Source organism: Protopterus annectens, chromosome 2.part1 (genome assembly GCF_019279795.1).
Source record: "Protopterus annectens isolate FY-2018-M chromosome 2.part1, PAN1.0, whole genome shotgun sequence".
Taxonomy (NCBI): domain Eukaryota; kingdom Metazoa; phylum Chordata; order Ceratodontiformes; family Protopteridae; genus Protopterus; species Protopterus annectens.
In genome coordinates, this window is record NC_056729.1 from 375,162,205 (window position 1) to 375,185,048 (window position 22,844).

The 22,844-nt window shown below is 38.7% G+C and overlaps 1 protein-coding gene across 2 annotated transcripts in view; it reads left to right on the forward strand.

Annotated features, from left to right (window-relative positions):
- SPOCK3 (SPARC (osteonectin), cwcv and kazal like domains proteoglycan 3) overlaps positions 1 to 22,844 on the forward strand; it is a 2,692,952-nt gene that overhangs the window by 2,593,242 nt on the left and 76,866 nt on the right. For both annotated transcript variants that reach the window (XM_044062207.1, XM_044062208.1), the window contains exon 11: positions 9,616 to 9,753. In XM_044062207.1, coding sequence (XP_043918142.1) covers positions 9,616 to 9,753 — 138 coding nt within the window. The remainder of the gene's footprint in view (positions 1 to 9,615; positions 9,754 to 22,844) is intronic.

The following is a 22,844-nucleotide window of genomic DNA, read 5'->3' on the forward strand; positions in this document are numbered from 1 at the left end:
TTTTCATGTATTGGCAATCATGCATACCTCTGAAATGGATTGGAAAACATGTCCATGCCATCAGTATGGTTCAAATTAATGCATACAGATAAAAGTATAAATTCCTTACTTCAGAATTTTCTTAAATACATTCCAGCATATGCTGTATGTAGATGAACAAATGGATGCATACCTTCTGAAGTTCAATATTCCTCTGTGCAGATATATCCCATAGTAATAGCATATCTTCCCTCTTCTCCACATAAACAAGTCTCCTCACCATCAGTTTGCCGAGCTACATGGTTGCCTTTTTATATGATGTAGATTCAAGGCTGTCAGCATGGTGAAGATACAGATGAGGTGTGAAATCATTAAAATTGCTGAATCCCAAAAATTGGATTCATGTAGGGATGTAAACATACTGCAGCCACCCCCTCAGTGTTTGGTTTTAATAGTTTGTAGCTATGACTGATTAGTGGTTCGGAGAAGGAAAAACACAACAGCTCTGCAAGCTGCCTTACTTCCAGTTGGTGTGTCAGGTCACATCTACAAACTTTTAGATGTAAGGTTGGAAATATAAGTAAGCAGCACACAAGTCATGGGTTCTGTTTCTTCACATACAACCTGCCCTTCATTTTTTGCCAACTGCATATGATATTATTTCCACTTAATATCCTCACCCATTTTAAGGTCAGTGATATGGAATGGCTTACACATTGCATGTCTCAGATTACTGATCAAATACATGAGGAATAGCCAAGAAACATAGAACTGTAATACAGATCTGTATAATTGCAAGCAATAATCATGACAGGTTGTGTGATCACTAGGTGCACTACATCCAAAACTACTAAATGTGCAAATAATACCTGTATGGTTTGATATCACTGTAGATGCTATTGCAGTTGGTTGTGTGAATATTGAGTTAAGTTCCTTGCTGAAAAGCTGTTTGTGTAGCAAAGAGGGATAAGGCACCCATCCTATGTTCGGAAGGTGCATTGGAGTGAGAGTTCAAATCCAGACCTCTGTTGTAATATCTCATGTGCGCTAACACTTTCTAGTGTGTATGGCATAGGTTGCTTTTCCTCATTTCGACTACTTCTCTGTTTTCTTTCATTTTTTTGTATTCTTTTATATTGGCCAGTGTTTGCACAATGCATCCATTAATGCAAACATGGGAACTGGAGAAAAATGAATGTCAGGTTTGGCTGTACTTATCTTATTTGTGGGAAATTTTGCAGTATGCAAACTGGACAACTGGCAAGACAGGACCCAGGCAGCCAAAAATAGAAACTGGATGCATTCAATTAATACAACTGGGCATTCTGCAAACCAGATAAGCACATTGCGCTGTGGTTAACATCTTAATAAATTAAGAATGATTAGTAAAATAAGAAATGCCATGTAACCAGTACTGTGGCAGCAGGTGTTAAGTGTAGTTCTGGAGTACAGATTGTCCTGGGTTCTGGTACAGGGTATGCAGCATTTGTTTTACTGTTGTGACATTGCAGTTTATACTAATGAACTGCAACCTAGACGAGTATTTTCACAACCTTCTTGTGGCAACAGGTGTAAGTGTAAAACTGCCATATACATGGTCCTGGGTTCAAATACAGCATATAGCATACACTTTTACTGTTGTTACACTTTCCATTATACTCACCCTCACTTATAACACTTGACATGGTGTAGATGATATTAATTATATGTAAGAGGGTTGAGGTGCTAGTATTGTGTCAGTTATGTATTAATTTCTCTATGTATTATCACATTTATTCTCAAATGTATGACTGTGATTATGTTCTGTAGTATATTCCTGTAAGTACATTTCTGCTATCTGGACTGCCATGGCCTTCACATTTGTCTAACAGACATACTCAACTACCTGTATATCCAATAACCTTGAATTTGCTTTGCTTGCTACTGTTTCAATCCACTTACCATCACAAACACAGTACTCAGAGGTGCACACTGCAAAGCACTGTGTTTGTGCTATGGTAAGTGAAGCATAACAGTTTCAAACAGTGAATGCACTCCCACTAAATGTGATGACTGGAATTGGTGGGAAAGCTTCATTCTCCAATGCTCTAGATCCATGGCAGACATGGCAGGCATTTTCTGGGGAAGGTGTCAGGTTTAGGGCATAGAGATGGGATGTCTAGGAGTACAAGATTTTTATTGGACTCCTATTTAAGAACCACTGTGCCAGGCTTCTGCAGGGGACTATTATGGCTCCCAGTATAAATCAGATGCTTGGGATTGTTTAGCCCGGGCTATAACCAGTGCATCAGTATCCCCCATACTTGTGAACAATGTAGGCATCACAAAAATGACCTCTGGAGGAGGAAGAGGGATACCCTTGACTGTTAGATTGGGGAATTTAGGACTGAGGACATCCCACACCTGTGTAAGTATCAATTACACAGAGTACTTGTAAGACTACTCTCAACAGACTCTGCTGATTTGTGGAGTGCAGTATACACATCAGGGCAGCATCAGAGATGTCCCGTAGTTCAGGGACAAGGCACCCTCATCCTTTCCAATACAGATTTCAGGAACAGGGCATTCAGTATATCCATGTATGTCATAGCATGGTTTATAGAACCTGTATTTTCTTGGTGTGAAACCCCCATGGTATGTCCAGCTGCTGCAGGTGTCTGGTGAGGTACATGTGAAAGGAAGCATTATACTTTATTAGTGTTCAGTTAAGGTTTGAGTACAGTGCTGTTATGTTCTCCTTATATCTGAATACAATAGCCTGACTTCTGAGGTGCATGACTTAGCCTTTCCATACCACTGTGGACACTTTGTCGAAGTTCAGATTGCTATCTACCTGCATTCCCAAGTCACAGAGAGAATGTTGTCAATGGTGTATTTACCAAGAAATTCCACTTTGCATAAGGCATAAATCCTGATACATTATGTGTTTATTAGTAGACCATGTGGCTTTGGCACCAATCATTTGTGTGTTAACCCCTCTTGTTCTATAGACACATCATTGGTGGACTCAGTGCTTGCAACCAATATGCATGAATCATCAAACTTGGTAAGTTACAGGCTGTATTTTGTAGCTTGGACTTTTGAGAAATAGATTCCAACTGGTATAGGGGCCAGCACAGATCCTTGAGGTACATCAGTGATGACAGCTGTGATGGTAGAGGTTGATTCACCAACTTTCACAGTATGTGGTCTGTCGGTGAGGACATTGGTTAAACATCTAGTGACATAATTGTTAATCCCACCAGGTGGTGGAGTTTGTCAGTGATACCTGAGTAGGAGGATTATGTCCAAACCCTAGGACAGATCAAGACAGGTAGTATGCACTAAGTTAACTTCATGCAGGCCTATCACATAAAAACAATGGGCTGTGACAAGATCACAGATCGCCTATGGCAGGACTCAGAGCATATCCCTGTCTGCCACGGCATGATGCACATTTCAACACACCCTCCAGATGGACTATGTTCCTGTAGAAGGGTGTACATCAACATGCATCCATCTTAGTGGGCTGAGAATAGCACCTGATTCATGCATGTATAGACACATCCTGACTCTCATCATCTGTGAGGTAGAACAGCATGTCATCATGGACCTTTTCTAAATGGGTGCTAGTAATATCCCAGCTGTGTGCAACAGACGTGTGAGTTTTTGATGCTACATCTATGTACATCTGTCAGATGTTCTCAAAGAACATCTTCCTGTGGAACTTAAAAAGGCCAAGGCAGTTTACCGAAGTCTACACTCAGGTATTTACTCCACAATGACAGATGTGGGCATCAACAGCTAAATCAACAAGTAGGTAGAACAGTGGATCATATACGTGGCATCTAAATATGTAGAAATGTGTGAAGTGACCCATATCTCGTGTCCAGTGATCAAGTGTGTACATCAGGGCTGTCTGCTAAGCCCTTTCCTGTCCATGATTGAAATTACAGATATCAAGAATGACATACAAATCCTGTGTCCCAACAGCTGTTTGCAGGACTACAGACTGTGGACAATCATTGACTTCAGCTTTGATATTAGTATAATACAGACAGTATCGCATCAAAGACTGCTGCCACAGCCATGATAACACATGATGTGAAAAAAATAACAAATGTGGGGATTTGTTGCATTAGGCAAACAAATGCACAAACCAAGGATGATATAGACATTAGACCTTGTCAGCAGGCCAGTTGTTATGTGTCCTGTGTCCTGAGATATAGGGTATGTGGAATATCTACCAGCATGTGCCCACAATGGTGAGTAATTCCTTGTATGTAACACAACTACTGAGTATGCACAAGACAGCCACATGACAGGCCATAATACCTTCATAGTTCACAGCCTTCACCACACCAATAGCTGAGTACAATCCACCCTTCATCATGTCCCTCCATACACATCTTCCAATGTTGTCTAACTGAAGTGTACCACCATTGTCACTATGAGCTGCCACACATCGATTTGTGAATACTGAGGTATTAGTTTTGATACATAAAAATTTCTGTTGGATGTCATGGAACCCCCATCAAGGTGTAATACCACCTGCATGTGTGGTATCTGTATCGATGATGCATTCATGACATATATAGCTGTTTAACAACATTGATGGCATGGTTTACATTTGCGATAGACAGATTGTGCTATATATATATCTGCCATGCATACCAGATATTTTATATATATATATATATATATATATATATATATATATATATATATATAAATATATCTGCCATGCATACTAGTCAACCAGTCAAATAGCCTGTGGTCATCATAATGTCAAGTGTGCCTGCTCACACCTCCTGCATATGTTACTGTCAGGTGACTGTGCTTGATTACACTCATAGATTGCTGACATCTCCTAATAGTTGTACAAGTGTGTTGGTGCAGAACCATCTATGCTCACTCGGAAACACGTATGTTGTGTCAGAGACATGGGCATTGCTGGTGGTATTATTCTGATATTGCCCATGACTGTGCATGATGGCTTTACTGTTGGTCATGAACCTGTATCTGTGTCCTACTTGTTGGAAGCCTCTGCTGACAATACAGGCATACTCAGTCAAATCATTTTGCACAACTTCACAGTATGCACCCAACCCCAATTGTATTTCACATCGATGATACGTCCTCTCCATTGTTCATGTCTGAATGCTTGTATCACACAGACATCCTCCACTATGTCACTTTGTGTGACATTCATATCATGTACATTTGTCACTGTGCAGTCCATACTGTGCCATGTGGAGATGTGAATAGTGATCCTGCTGCAACTGTCTTCCTTTACATTTCCTCATGTGCAGTACATTACAGTTGTCACCTGTCCTCATTCACAGTGTTCATCCTTAAAGTTTATCTGTGTGTTCCTATTCAATAAACACTCTTCCCATGACTGTTTCTTATAATTGCCAGTCCATGACCCCTTACAGATTACTGACAGAATTTGTACAGAGTGCCTGGAATGCGATTCCACAATACTCAGCATTATATACACTGTCCAGTCCTGTCCCCACAGCATAATACATTTATATATGAAAAACCCTGGTAGCCCTTGTGGCATTCCAACAACCTTGCTAACCAAGTTTGCTATGTTGTAACTAAGTTTACTATCTGTGTTTCTTTACATTGTTTCCTGGCTGCCAAGAAACCCTGCTTGTTTATATTTGAAGTCCTGCTGCTTACCTATGCAAACATGTAAACTCCATACATACATACGTGTTTGTTCAAAGTCTACATAGAGTTTCACAGAGTTTATTGAAACTCAGGGAGTGCTTTACTCATTTCTCAGAGTTCATACAGGTATTAATGCCTTCAGCTCATCAGTTGAGTTTTACTCAAAGACTGCTTTACAGGACTTTCCAGTATTAATGTTCAGTACTTGGCATTTAAAGTAGATTTGGAATTATCCCTATCAGCTGCTATCACTGTACGTTATAGGACTGATATATACCGTGATGGTGGAAGTTAAAAAAGGGTGATTGTGAAGTGGAGTTTAGGGAAGAGTTAAGACAGGCACTGGGAGGCAGTGGAGAGTTACCGAATAGCTGGGTAACTACAGCAGAACTAGTAAGGGAGACTGCTAGAAAGGTGCTTGGTGTGACATCTGGACAGAGGAAGGAGGACAAGGAGACCTGGTGGTGGAATGAGGAAATACAGGGGAGTATACAGAGGAAGAGGTTGGCGAAGAAGAAGTGGGATTGTCAAAGAGATGAAGAAAGTAGACATGAGTATAAGGAGATGAGGCGCATGGCAAAGAGAGAGCTTGTGAAAGCTAAGGATAAGGCGTATGGAGAGTTGTATGAGAGATTGGACACTAAAAAGGGAAAAAAGGACCTGTACCAATTGGCTAGACAGAGGGACACAGCTGGGAAAGATGTACAGCAAGTAAGGGTGATAAAGGATAGTGAGGGAAAGGTACTCACAAGAGAGGAGAATGTGTTGAGTAGATGGAAAGAGTATTTTGAGAGGCTGATGAATGAAGAGAATGAGAGGGAGAGAAGGTTGGATGATGTGGGGATAGTGAATCAAGAAGTGAAACAGATTAGCAAGGAGGAAGTAAGGACATCTATGAATGGATGAAGAATGGAAAGGCTGTTGACCCAGATGACATCCCAATGGAAGCATGGAGGTGCTTAGGAGAAATGGCAGTGGAATTTTTAACTAGATTGTTTAATGAAATTTTGGAAAGTCAGAGGATGCCTGAGGAGTAGAGAAAAAGTGTTTTGTTACCGATTTTTAAGAATAAGGGTGATGTGCAGAGCTGTAGTAACTGCAGAGGGATAAAATTGATCAGTCACAGCTTGAAGTTATGGGAGAGAGTAGTAGAAGCTAGGTTAAGAAGGTTGGTGATGATTAGTGATTAGCAGTATGGTTTCATGCCAGGAAAGAGCACTACAGATGTGATGTTTGCTCTTAGAGTGTTATTGGAGAAATACAGAGAAGGTCAGAAGGAGTTGCATTGTGTCTTTGTAGACTTGGAGAAAGCATATGACAGGGTACCTAGAGAAGAGTTGTGGTATTGTATGAGGAAGTCGGGAGTGGCAGAGAAGTATGTAAGAGTGGTACAGGATATGTACGAGGGTAGTGTGACAGTGGTGAGGACTGCAGTGGGAGTGACAGATCCATTTAAGATGGAGGTGGGATTACATCAAGGATCAGCTCTGAGTCCTTTCTTATTTGCAGTGGTGATGGACAGGTTGACAGATGAGATCAGACAGGAAGCCCCGTGGACTATGATGTTTGCAGATGACATTGTGATCTGTAGTGAGAGTAGGAATCAGGTTGAGGAGACTCTGGAGAGGTGGAGATATGCTCTAGAGAGCAGAGGAATGAAGGTCAGCAGGGCGAAGACAGAATATATGTGTGTGAATGAGAGGGAGAGTAGAGTAATGATGAGGATGCAGGGAGTAGAGTTGGTAAAGGTGGATGAGTTTAAGTAGTTGGGATCAACAGTTCAGAGTAATGGTGAATGTGGAAGAGAGGTGAAGAAGAGAGTACAGGCAGGGTGAAATGGGTGGAGAAGAGTGTCAGGAGTGATTTGTGACAGACGGGTACCAGTAAGAGTGAAAGTGAAGGTCTACAAGACAGTAGTGAGACCAGCTATGTTATATGGGTTGGAGACAGTGGCATTGACAAAAAGGCAGGAGTCAGAGCTGGATGTGGCAGAGTTAAAGATGTTAAGATTTGCACTTGGTGTGACGAGGATGGATAGGATTAGGAATCAGTATATTAGAGGGTCAGCTCATGTTGGACAGTTTGGAGACAAAGCAAGAGAGACAAGATTGCCTTGGTTTGGACATGTGCTGAGGACGGATGATGGGTATATTGGGAAAAATATGCTAAGGATGGAGCTGCCAGATAAGAGGAAAAGAGGAAGGCCTAAGATAAGGTTTATGGACGTGGTGAGAGAGGACATGCAGACGGTTGATGTGACAGAGTAAGATGCAGAGGATAGGAAGAAATGGAAAGAGATCATCCTCTGTGGCGACCCCTAATGGGAAAAGCTGAAAGATGATGATGATGATGTACCGTGATGAAGTATCAACTAGTGGTAGTGCCAGAGACTTATTTCCCTTTCCTGCTGTTTACATAGTAGAACCTTCATTTGTACTAAAATGAGAACAATGTATATTCTCTTATTGTTAAACAGGGTAGTATATTCCATCAAGTTATGTATTATTCTGATTATTGTCCATGATTGTGCGTGATGGTTTTACTGTTGGCCATGAAACTGTACCTGTGTCCTACTTTATGGAAGCCTCTGTTGACAATACAGACATACTCAGGCAAATCAGTTTGCACAGCTTCACAATATGCACCCAACTCCAGTTGTATTTAACATCCCTGATACATTTACTTTCCATTGTTCTTATCCAGATGCTTATATCACACAGATATTCTCCACTATTATGTCACCTTGTGTGACAGTCACATCATATACATTTGTCAGTGTGCAGTCCATACTCTGCCAGGTGGAGATGTGATTGGTGTTCCTACTGCAACTGTCTTCCTTTTACATTTTGTCATGTGCAGTACATTGCAATGTTTTATCAGTCCTCCTTCCCAGTATTCATCCCTAAACTTCATCTGTATGTCCCTATTCAATAAACACACTTCCCATGACTGCTTCTTATAAATGGCAGTCCATGTATCCTTACAGATCATTGACACAACTTGTACAGACTGCCTGGAATGGGATTCCACTATACTCAGCACTATATACTGTGCCCTGTCCTGTGCCTGCAACACGTACATTATTATATGAAAAACCCTGGTGGTCCATGTGGCATTCAGCACAATCCCACTTACCCAGCAGGTTGAAGTTTACACATACACCATCCAGTACTGTCCGTGCAACATAATACATTTATATATGAAAAATGCTGGTGGTCCATGTGGCATTTCATGCAACCCTGCTTACCCAGTATGCTGGGGTGTACACATACACTGTCCAGTCCTGTCCCTGCAACATAATACATTTATATATGAAAAACCTTGGTGGTCTATGTGGCATTCCATGCAATCCTGCTTACCCAGTATGCTGAAGTGCAGACATACACTGTCCAGTTCTGTCCCCACAACATAATACATTTGCATATGATGTATGGCATTCCTTGCAATCCCACTAGCCCAGCTTGCTATGCTGTAACTAATTTTGCTATCTGTGTTTCTTTATACGGTTTCCTGGATGTCACAAAACCGTGCTTGTTTACATTTGAAGGTGAGCCGTGGCATGAGTATTCATTAATGCTGCTGCTCACCTCACAAATATGTAAATTACATGTAAGCTTTGCTCAAAGCCTACACAGAGTTTCATGGACTTTATTGAAACCCAGGGACCAGTGCTTTACTCATTTCTCCGAGTTCATGCAGCAGGTATTAATGCCTTCAGCTCATCAGTTGAGTTTTACTCAAAGACTGCTTTACAGGACTTTTCCAGTATTAATCTTCAGTACTTGGCATTTAAAGTAGATTTGGAATTATCCCTATCAGCTTCTATCACTGTATGTTATAGGACTGATATATACCGTGATGAAGTATCTGCTATTGGTAGTGCCAGAGACTCATTTCCCTTTCCTTCTGTTTACATAGTAGAACCTTCATTTGTACTAAAATGACAATGATGTATATTCTTTTATTGTTAAACAGGGCAGTATATTCCATCCTGTGATGAAGATGGCTACTATAAACCCAAGCAGTGCCATGGAAGTGTTGGACAGTGCTGGTGTGTGGACAGATATGGAAATGAAGTAATAGGATCTAGAATGAATGGAGGATCAGAATGTAGTAAGTAAATGCCTTAACACACAAATGATATATCACAAACATCAGTAATGGAGGCTGCAGAAACACAGATTAACTTTAAGGCACAGCCAGCACATTGTGTTGTCCATGCTGCATTTCAACTGTGCTACATTATGATTTAGTTCTTGAATGTTAATCAAGGGGTACTGCAAGAATTTGTTTTAACCTGGCATATATGCAAACAACTGTAGACTACATGACAATAATTATTTTATAGCAAATGCTATAAATATAAGTGCATCAGAACTTTTCAAATTGAGAGCAAAACATGACAGGCATAAAGCAGCCTACATCATTAAATCAGAAATCATATCATTGTGTTGTGCTTTGCAATGTGCAGACTTCAGGAACATTTTCCAGAATTATATTCCATTTTGGCTTGCTGCAGTAAAAAAACATCAGGGCTCACGGAAATGCATGTGATTTACCCACCTGTCTTTGCAATGTATTCTGTATTTGGATCATGTCACTATAATTATTCCACCAACAATAAACTGTAAAATCATGAATAAATTATTATTATGCTATGAGCAGAGAGCTATTGTTATCTGATGACTTCATCTTCTCTGAAATACTGGTGGCATAAAAATATTCATCTTTATTTTCGTAAATCTGAAGCATGAAAATGAAAGTGTACATGAACAATTATCAAACTTTTCAAATGATCTTTTAATTGCTTGGTGCCAGACATTGCTGCTACAATATCTACTTTCTTCTTTAACTGTGAAGCAATAACACGGATTATTGGCTAAAATCAAGCAACACATTTCCTTTTTTTCATTCCTGGAGTAGTGAGGTCAATAAACACTTCAGAGCTGATTAACAAAACTGGAAATTTGATTAGAGTTAATATGAGAAAAATAAAAGCTGCTGTCTTTAGAGGTTTGTCTGAACTATGGGCACAAGAACCAAGCAAGTAGTAAGTTCCAGCACAAGAACCATGGCAGCAGTATGTTTCAGCACAAGAACCACGGCAGCAGTATGTTTTGGCACAAGAACCATGGCATCAGTATGTTTCAGCACAAGAACCACGGCAGCAGTATGTTTCAGCAGTAGTAAGTTCCAGCACAAGAACCATGGCAGCAGTATGTTTCAGCACAAGAACCATGGCAGCAGCATGTTTCCGCACAAAAACCGTGGCATCAGTATGTTTTCACACAAGAACTATGGCAGTAGTATGTTTTGGGACAAGAACTATGGCAGCAGTATAAATGTAGAGAATGGAGAGATGGTCGAGCCAAGATCCCAAAAATATAAGTATAATTGTAGATAAAGAGACTTATAGGCTGGAGAATAAAATACTTGAAATTTATTACGAAAAACAGATTTAGGTAAGCGTTTTTGAGGCAGTCCACTTAATCAGAACTTAATACAGAAATGAATTAGCACACAAGGTTTAAATAAAACCAATAAACAATAATAATTCTTTAAAAATCAATGACGCAACCCTCTTTTTTTCAAGAGAGGTTTTAAGGATACAGTGCTGTTAATGCCAGGTGATAAGTATGCCTTAAAGTCCACTATCCACATTAATTCACCATATTCAGTTTCATTGTTAATATCACCTTCTCTAAGGCTCACATTCATTTTTTGCAAGACCAAAAATTTAAAATTGTGCTGTTCACCACAGTCTAAAACATGCTTAGCTAATGCATTAGTAAGTTTGCTTTCCTAATATCAAGATGTTCCATCACCCTTTTCTTCATAGTTCTATTGGTTTTAGCAATATAGAATGCACTACAAAGATTGCACTTAGCAAAATACACAATGCTTTTAGTAGAACAATCTGCATAAAATAAAAACTCTACAGGTTTCTGATGCGCAGGATGTAAAATCATGCAGGTGGACTAAATACTATTGCAGATTCTGCAGTTTCTGCATGGGAAAGTCCCTCTACGCTGTGAGACAAACCTGTCACTTGTTTTATTCTGTTTATAGCAGAGTTTCTTTTTCAAATTCTTGCCTTTTTTAAAACTAAAACTGGGTGTAGAACCAACAACCCGGCCAATCTCGGGATCAGTGAGAAGAATAGGCCAGTTCTTTTTAATGATGTCACAAGTCTTGTAGACATCATTGGAAAATGTAAGACATAGCCTATTGACAGGTAATGGGGAGACTTGCTTATCTGGGGGTACATTCACTAAGTGCTCATCTAAGTAGTAGGGTTTGGTTTTGTGACTTTCTTGCAAGTCTACTTCAACTGTCACTTTATCAATATCAACCCTCTTGTATCCTCTCTCAACAAACTCTGCGGTGAGACGACTCATAGCATGTATTAATTCTTCCCTGTCTGTATGCAGTCTCTTACAACGCAAGACTTGCTTCTTAACTATGTTCTTAGTGATGTGCCAAGGGTGCATACCGGAGCAGTGAAGAATATTGTTCTTCCTACAGTCCTTCCTATGTATCCTTGTTGAGATATTGCCAAGCATATTGTTGTTAACATTTACATCCAGAAAGTTGATTTCCTCTTTGGAGTAACTAAGGGAGAAGTAAAGGTATCCAGTGGTGTTATCAAGAAACCTAACAAATGTGTCCAATTGTGTCTCATCACCATGCCAAGCAAAAAAGATATCATTCACAAAATGTTTATAAAACATAATGTGCTGCTTGTACATGTCAGAGGTATACACCATTTTTTTCTCCCATTGAGCCAAAACAATATTGGCTTATGTATTGGCACATGCCGTGCCCATAGCAACTCCCACTTTTTGAAGAAAGAACTCTCTATGAACCAAAAAGACATTATTCTCTAGAATCAAGTCAAGAAGAGAACATATCATATTAATTTTGGTATTGCTGAAATTGCACTCCTTGATAAGAAACTGCCTGACATTCTCAATCCCTTCATCATTGGGGATAACTGTGAACAAAGATTTCACGTCCAATGTAACAAAAATCACATCACTTAAATTTACAGCTTGTTGAATCTCAGCCCAGTCATAAAGGTGTTCTAAAAACTGTTTGCTGTCACAGAGGACAGTAATAACCTTATTCAACACAAACTTTAGCTGTTTTTCTACATATATAGACATTGGCTCTGTGAGCCAACCTCTTCCTGATACAATGGGTCGAAGGGGGGGATTTTGTGTGTCCTTGTGCTAAACTGTTGGTATAGTCGGATGCACTACACTAAAATAGTTTAAAAGACTATAATCTATTTGGTCAGTCATAAGCAAATCATATAGAAAGAAATTCAGTCTGTAGATAACACCATTAACCTGAAATTTCTGTAAAATGATATACACTTTTTCGTCATGAAGCATACTAAACATCCTATCCATATAGTCTTCAGTATCAAACGCGACAATTCCACCTCCCTTGTCTGCAGGTCTAATGACTAAGTATTCTGCATTAGTTAATGTTCGTAGAGCCTCATTCTCTTTGATATCAAATTATAAAATCTGTTACTAGATCTCTACGTAGCCATTTTCCTAAGGACATCTTCACACATCTTTATAAAGGCATTCATAGCAGGGGAATTATTAGGAACGAAGCAACTTGGTTTATTAAAAATGCATCCATTAACATTATTCACACTATTATCATCACAGATAACTTTCAACATTGTATTCCTAGCAAACAAATTAATATCTAAGATGGTATCTACTAAATTCTTAGTACAAGCTGGTATGAAGGATAGTCCTTTATTCAGGATCAAGAGTGACTCTTTGGTAAGAGCAACAGAAGATAGATTAAAGACCAGGTCATTTATCTGTGAACCCGTGTGTTCGGGCCTCTGCTCTGAGGTGCGGGGTTGGATTCTATCCTTCCCCATCTCCTGCGACTTCTGGACCTGCTCTTGTGCACATCCTGCCTTATAGGCAGAGCCTTGTCCAAAAAAAATGCTGTCTTACGCAGACACTCAGCCCCCTTTTTGTCTTGTAATCCTATGCTTACTGAATTACCGTTGTTGAAAGAAAAAGTTTTCGGTTTAACTACAGGTACATTGACAGTTTGTTTTACTGTGTCCATTACCATATTAAAATCATTAACTGAATTCTGATCACTATGCACTTTTGCAGCGTTTTGAGCAATAGAGTTATTGTCAATGTCATTAGATAATACTACTACGGCATCATTATCGCAGGTGCTGTTTGTATTTACACTATTGCCCATAGAAAAAACAGCTGCAATGTTAAAAGCAGAAGGTAAAGGCATATTCTGTTCAGAAGTAATAGCATCAACTTTGGTGTCTATCTCTACAGCACCAGGTACTGGTGGTGTTTCAGTAGGATTACTTAAACAGTCTTTATGTTTAGAAAGATCGATGTCCGCTTTAACTTCTTGTTGACGATTATTAACAAAGGCTATGTCAGAGGTATTTCTTATACCACACACTTCTTTGCTAGCTGGAAGATAGTTTTCTGCTGTTCCCAAGCCTAAAAAGCTGCTGCCTGCTTTAGTTAGTCATGAGGTACGTGCATCTGCTCTCAGACTGCTATTTACAGCTGAATCAGGAGGAAGTGCTCTTTGACCTGCTCCTTCAACATTTCCCTGCATTCCTAATGGTCAAATCTCCTTCCGCCAAGAGAAGACATTCCCAGCTTGGAAATCGGAGAAATCTCTACAGAGTTTCTTCATTTTTTCCTTCTCCAGTCTCCTTTCATATAAAGAGACATTTAGAAGGACATCATCGAGGTGTTGAAAACAAATCTCATCTCTATAGGAATCCACAAGCATATTAGTCATATTATTACTGTCAGTGGCTAAAGAGTCCTCTTCAGGAAAAAATAACTCATTTATTATAGTCATATAATCAATACTCAACTGCAAATTGAGTATTTGTCATCCTTTTAAAAGCTCTGGATATTTATCCCCATAGGAGGGCATTTTAAGTACCCTGAGTCCTCTGAGTATCACTTTGTGGAAGATAGCCTCAAAGTGATAATGTTGCCAGAGAAGGCATTTATGCTTGTAAAGTTTGTTCTCAAGTTCCTTCAGATGACTCTTAAAAGTTGATATCTCATTGGGGTTAGGGTTAGCAGAATCAGTTTCTACATCATCAAAGCATATAGAGAATAAAGGGTTCACGCTATTACCAGTTGAACTAGATGAACCAACGTTTTCAGCAGCCTCTTCAGTCCTTGCACTTCTCTCCAAATTGCTGTAGGATGAAGGTAAATACCTATTCAGGGCTAACTCCATTTCAAAGAAATGTATAAAAAAATGTTTTCTCTACCAGCCAAGTAGTTCCATCAAGCAAACAAAATTGTATAAATGTAGAGAATAGAGAGACAGTGGCGCCAAGATCCCAAAAATATAAGTCTAATTGTAGATAAAGACACTTGTAGGCCGGAGAATAAAATACTTGAAATGTATTACAAACCACAGATTTAGGTAAGCGCTTTCGAGGCAGTCTTCTTCATCAGACCTTAATACAGAAATAAATTAGCATACAAGTAAAAATTCTTTAAAATCAATGATGCAACCCTCTTTTTTTCAAGCGAGGTTTTAAGGATACAGTACTGTTAAGACCAGGTGATAAGTATGCCTTAAAGTCCACTATCTACCTTAATTCAGCATATTCAGTTTTATTGTTAATATCACCTCCTCTAAGGCTCACATTCATTTTTTGCAAGACCAAAAATTTAAAATTGTGCTGTTCACCACAGTCTAAAACATACTTAGCTAATGCATTAGTAAGTTTACTGTTCCTAATATCATTAAGATGTTCCATCAACCTTTCCTTCATAGTTCTATTGGTTTTACCAATATAGAATGCACTACAAAGATTGCACTTGGCAAAATACACAATGTTTTTAGTAGAACAATCTGCATAAAATAAAAACTCTACAGGTTTCTGATGCACAGGGTGTAAAATCATGCAGGTGGACTAAATACTATTACAGATTCGTCAGTTTCTGCATGGGAAAGTCCCTCTATGCTGTGAGACAAACCCTTCACTTGTTTTATTCTGTTTATAGCAGAGTTTCTTTTTCAAATTCTTGCCATTTTTAAAACTAAAACTGGGTGTAGAGCCAACAACCTGGCTAATCTCAGGATCAGTGAGAAGAATAGGCCAGTTCCTTTTAATGATGTCACAAGTCTTGCAGACATCATTGGAAAAAGTAAGACAGTCTATTGACAGGTAATGAGGAGACTTGCTTATATGGGGGTACATTCATTAAGTGCTCATCGGAATAGTAGGGTTTGGTTTTGTGACTTTCTTGCAAGTCTACTTCAACTATCACTCTATCAATATCAACCCTCTTGTATCCTCTCTCAACAAACTCTCACAGCACCTTTCTCTGTGGATGCTCCTCTTTCCTCCTCAATTATAGGGACATACTGTAGGGGAACTGATGATGCCCTGAATTATTGCCCATAGTGTGTGTGTGTGTGTGTGTGTGTGTGTGTGTGTGTGTGTGTGTGTGTGTGTGTGTGTGTGTGAGAGAGAGAGAGAGAGAGAGAGAGAGAGAGAGAGAGAGAGAGAGAGAGATAAGGTGGCATTTTAACCTGGATTAGCTTCTTTACTTTGTATAATCTGAGTGTTAGGATATGCACCTGATTCTCCACAACCATAATTTATATTAGATTGGCACTCAGAAAATGGAGTGAATGAAATAAACTTCATTATCAAACATGTGTACTTGTGGAATACCATGTATGTTGAAATGTATCAGCTTTTTAAGTAGTTGCTTACAGTATAGCAGAATTCAATGCGTTTGTACATGCATCCCCTTTGAGTGAGTATGTATAAAGAATTAGAAACTTGTCTTCAAGAAATGGACCAGCATAGCACACACAAGTGTAGTCCATGCCTTTTTAGACTATTTCTCTGGATTCAGAAGTGTTCTTTATTAGTGCAATTTCTGCTTTACAGTAATCACACATCTGTGTCTCCTTCCCCACATCTGATCCATGCCAAAATAACACACATATGAGCTTGCTAATGCCTACTATTTTGGCACTCCCGAATAAACTTAATGCAACATTACATCAGTGTTGAATGACCATGTCACTTAATGCAAATATTACATCAGTGTAGAATGACCATGTCACTTAATGCAAACATTACATTAATATAGAATGACCATGTCACCTAAAGCAAACATTACATCAGTGTAGAATGACCGTGTCACTTTATGTAAACATTACATCAGTGTAGAATGACCATGCCACTTTATGCAAACATTACATCAGTGTAGAATGACTATGTCAAGAGACTATGACTCCTAATACTCCACAAAAAATTCATATCCATCTCTGAGACTTAATGCAGCATGATTTACAGATGAATGTTCTATAAACTGTGGTTTTAAGAAGCAAACAATTCATTAAGCATTAATACAAATTTGACAAAGCTATATTTTCCCAGTCCATTGCTTAATTTGCTCAGTGTGCACTTATACATTGCCTATAACAATTAGCATCAATATGTGATCAGATAAGAGAACCTAGTCTCTGCATTGCTATAAGTATGCCACTTGCCTAATCTGACAAAACTAGGCTTGATATCTCCTAGAACATGAATGATAACTAAGATTCTTGTTACTATTCCCTTTAAGTCATCAGTGCCTTCTTTAAAGAGTTTAGTGTTCAATAAGCACTTCCTTTTGAGCTTCATTTTCAGAATGCATGTGCTTCATTTCTCCCAAGTCTAATAGAATTTTGTTCAGCCAGCTTCTTTCCAGTAAACTTGTTCAAGTACATTTAATTGTTACAAAATACAGCGTCTCCTATCCCCCATATGAAGCATTCATATTGGTGGATGCCATCATTTTTTTAAATTGTTTCTTGCACACATTTTCAGTAAAATATCAATTGGTTAAGAGGAGTGTTACACACTTCCTTAAAATGTATTTCTCTCATTAAAGCCACATGGCTTCAGTATTAGCCTCAAAATTCATAGGCTTCTTATTTTATGTTCATTTGTACCAAAAAAATGATTACCCATTTCCTGATGCAAACTTTATGCACCTTCTAAAGGAAATGTTTGCTTTGTATACATTTACTTACTGTCTGTACATTCCTGTCAGCAATAGCCATAAATACGAAAGCATTCAGTACAAAATTTCTATTTGGCCCTTTCATCATAGGTATTCTAAACATATTTGCTGCTCTTATTTTTGCAAGCTCTTGCTAGATGTCAGTTCTACCATAAACATGGTATTTATCCTGCTTCAGATTACAGGTAGTGTTCACTGTTTCTTAAGACAGGGTCTATATTAGTACCTTGAAACTACAGTTTGTCGAACACCAAGACATCGACACGGAGACAGCAAAATCTGAAAAGCACGAACAGCTACTTCCACAATTTTTTTTCACAGGGAAAAAATTTGCTTGGCTGACCAACAGCAAAACAAACTTTCAAACCCTAATCAATGGAGGGCTTTGCCCCCCAAACCCCCCCCTAACTAAATATACCAACTCCAAGATCACTCTACATTGGAGAAAAGGGCAAATTCCTGATAACGGCCAGTCATATTTTTTCTCTGTGAAAACATTCACGGAAGTGGCTGTTCATGCCTTTTGGATTTCACTGTTTTCGTGTCGATGTCTTGGTGTTCGACAAACTGTAGTTTTGAGCAGTGGCAACTGGTGACTTCAAATTAAAGGGGGGGGCTGCAGGAAACAGCTGAATGGGTGGGGCCAATGGGAGGGGATGTGGCCAACTAGAAAGGGGTGGAGCTATACTCAAGACCACAACAACTTGAACTACTTTAATTAAATATGCTGCCCTGGGTGCCAAACTGTCAATACAAGAGTCCAATCAAGACAAAATGAAATGTAAAAGAAAAAATATTTTAATACATTGGCCACATGACAGGTTACCTAATATCTAGATGGAAACACAAAGGTTGTGAGGCTTGAAAAAATAAATTACTTTTTAAATACATTACTGGAATGCCAGTCAAAATCAAGTATAAAAAAAAAACAAGCAGCACTCAACTCAAGCCACTTCTCCTTGCACTGCAGTTCTAATAATAATTTATATTCAGCTTTATAAAATTACCAAATAACATGCTGAAAGTAGCAATCTATTATCCAAAAAAGACCTGCTGCTTGAGAACAACTATTTACTTGTTTAATGGGGAAGACATGATCAAAGTAAAAAATGAGCAGCAAACAAGTAACAAGCTTAAGATAAATTGCTTAAAGGATTACTGCACGAGTTATGGACCACACATGATAGATTGGCATTCTGTTTAGTTTATGGGTAAAGCCTGCAAAGATGACTGCAAGTCTCCAACAAATGTAATGAGCTTCTGAAAATACTGTAATCCTGTCTTTTATTACAAATACTGTCATATGCATTTCAGTACCTAAGGCTTATACGTTATCTAGTTATGTAAATATTCTCTGCATGGCAACAACAAAAAGGCTTGCAATGTTGGTAATTCTTTAACAGTATGCTTATTAAAGCTTACTTGCATCTTACAATCTCCAACAAGCTTACCTGATGGTCAGTAAAGCATTGCTACTTAAACACAGAGCAACAGGTCACTGTGACAGCATACATTTTCTGAATAATAAGAAGCATAAATCAACAGTATAAAAATATAACAGAAAACCAGAACATTCTGCAAAATCTAGGACAGATGAAAAGCCACTGTCTTACTTGTGTCTACCTTGGATGGTGGAATACTCTGCATACTTACACTGCATAACTGCTCCTTGCTTTGCTTGGACACATCCAGAGTCACTACATGGGGGAGTGGGTACAACAAGTATGTCATAATTTGAAATGTCTCTGACTGATGGTGATGGCTCTGACACTCATACCTCTCTGCCTCACAAGAAATCTGGACAAAGTCATTCATAGAAGTGGGACACAGGCCCAAAAATAAGGACAATTTTAAATATTGATCTTATAAATTTAGAAAGATAATAGAATAGTAGTAGGTCTTGCATTAGTATGAATTTTCTGAAGGGTATGAAGTTTGAAACTCAAATTTATGTCATTATGTTCTAACTTTAGTCTTTAATGATTTGCTACTAATTTGCCAGAAAACCACAATTTTATGAAAAACAGACCAAAAATGTGATGCAAAAATATAAAATTGCCACACAATGCAGCTGGGAACCTGGCAAAGAAGGGACACCTTTTTAATATTAGTACTGTTAACTTGAGCAGCTGGCAAAATAAGAGAATCCACATGCATTTCTGAAATAAAAGTAATCTAAAACTCTGATCATTACAGGTATTTATTAATTGTAAACTCGCCACATTTTCTTCCAAAATTGCCATTTTGCGGAGGGATTATTAGGGAGAGAGCAACATTTTGAGCCAAAATTGGGCACAGTTGAGAGGTTTTGATATCCTTAATTCTATAAAGCGATTTATTTGCACTACCTCTCAACCTCTTAATGCAGGAAATCTGGACAAGGCCAAATGTATTGGGGGAACATACAAACAGTACTAAAATTGCTTTTGTATAAACTTAAGACAGTTGATAGAATAACAGGTCTTGCTTTAGCATACATTTTTCTGAAGGTTATGACATCTGAAACTCAATGTATGTCATTATTTAGTGACTTCATTCCGAAATGATTTGCCAGAAAACCACAAATTTTATGAGGAACAGCCCAAAAATAAGAAGCAAAAATCTATTCATTTTACAAAAATCTGGACAGTTGAGAGGTATAGTTCATCCAGGGCTGTCTTTGAGTTTGCTGCCCTTCCCCCCTCACAAAATCATGGTTGAATGGAGTTTCCCTCCTGCAGCCATTCCAATGTCCAATTCCTTGGTTATTTCACCCCATTTACCATAAACACTGTAATGTGCATACTGCTTTACTTCTGCGATGATTTGAATTTTAAAGTTTTATTTTACATTTTACAGCACAAACACTAATAGATATCTGCTAAACAAAGCAATGCAGTCTCACAATGAAAATAGACTTAGCATTAAAACTCCTCTGCCCTTGAAACTCACATTCATTGAAACAGCATTGAAACCCACATTCAAAGAAAATACATTTTGCCAGTGGCAGATAAAGATTAACATTGAGCTGTTTTCAAATCATAGGCCCCTTGCACATGAAACGCACACATGCTCTTTGATATACCTTCCTGATTGTATTCAGTTATATTCCTTGTACAATACAGTACAGTTGTTAGAGGACATTTTAAATTTGTTTTGAACATTTTTTCAGTAAACTATAAAACAAAATGCATGCACCAATAATGACAAAACTGCTCAATTCAGAACATTTTTCCAGTAAACAATGAAACAAAATGAATGCGCTAATAATGACAAAACTGCCCAATTCAGAATATTTTCATCATAAAAGTCTACTCAAACTTCTACAATCCACCAGTATCAGTAAATATGCACAATCTCTGAAGAAGTAAAAGTCATCTAAATAATTCCACATTAAATAAATCTGTAACTAATGAGGTTGCTGCTAGCAAACAACTTTATATTTCATTGTTTCATTTACAAATAAAGTGGCTGTTGCCCTTGAGGAATAAATTGCCTATGTTGCATTAAAAAATGATAAGCTAGTAATATTGCAGTAAGGAATGGATGGCAAACTGATAACAGGTTCATAGTTACTAGGTATCGTCACCAAAAAGGACTGCAGCATCCACCCCCTTTACAACACAGTACAGGATCAGCAATACATCTACTTACTGTGGGAGTAGAACCCACAGCTTTCTGCATAAAAAGCAGGTGCACTACTTGTTGTGCTATTAACAATGCAAGTAGAGTTACCATAAGCAGCACTAAACATTTGTTCCCCTGCAGCTCTCAGCTGCTTGTAAAATTTACTTGGCAGTCAGCTGTATCTCTGAACTTTGCAGCACAAGAAATCTGGAAAAAGCCATCATTTATTGGGGGGGACAAAAGTCCAAAAACCAGGGACACATTTTAAACATTGCTTGTATAATGTTGGAAAGTTGCTAGAATAAAATGTGTTACCACCATACATTTCACTGCCAAGTATTGAACCCAGAACCCTGTACAAAACAGTCAGAGCAGCATACCACTATGCTCAGTCATTTGTCTTGTGAAAAGGAGGAAGACTGAAACTTAAATGGCTACCATTTAGTGAATTCAGTTCTCACAATAGCTGTCAACCTCTTAGCACAAAACACCTGAACAAAGTCAATAATGGGGGAATACAGCCCTCAAACGTATTCAGTGAATTCAGTTCCCACCATAGCTCTCAACCTCTTAGCAAAAAAACACGTGGACAAAGCCAGTAATAGGTGACTACAGCCCCCAAACATATTCAGTGAATTCAGTTCTCACCCTAGCTCTCAACCTTAGTACAAAACATCTGGATGAAGCCAATAATGGGGGAATGCAGTCCCAAAAATAGGGACAAATTTCAAATATCCATGTTATAAACTTAGAAAATTGCTAGAATAAAAGGTTTTGTGCTGCCATGCACTTTCTGAAGAATATGAAGTCTGAAATTCAAATGTCTGTTATTTTTATTTATTTAACATTTGTTAACCAGGAAAGACTGACTTGGAAGAAAAGCCAATTTTCAGCAGAGGCCCAGGGAGAAGCACTCATGACGTATGTCTTTGTAAGATGGGAGACCATGCAGATTCCACACAGAAGGCACCCCAGCCAAGAATCAAACCAGAGAACCTGTAGCTGTCAGGCAACAATGCTACCATTGACCACTGCACTACTGACTGTGTAAGAAAACAAAAATACAGAAACCACAGATTTTATGAGAAACAGAACAAATATGAGGGAAAAATCTGGAAATATTTTACAAATGGCAGTGGGTAGGGAATTCAGACCCTTGCCACCTGCACCCAAGGTACAGAGCTCAAGCCTGAGGTATTCTCTACCCACCACCATGTGTTCTCTCTATCCACCAGTATACAGCAACTGGGACATTTTACACACACCGTTGCTTGTAATACACTTACTTGGGACCAGGGCCTTCCATATATCACTCCACTTGCTAAGTTACATCCTGTGAGATGTCATCAATCCCGTGGTGAAGTCCTTCCTTCCTGCAAGAGCAGGCCAGCCTGCAGATGTTACAGTCCGATCCCTTTCCAGTCTATGCAGTTCTTCTGGGATGCTCTTGACTGCTGTGTTTCTAATCCGGACTGCTGCTGAATCAGTCCGGAGCTCTGCACATGCTCCGGACTG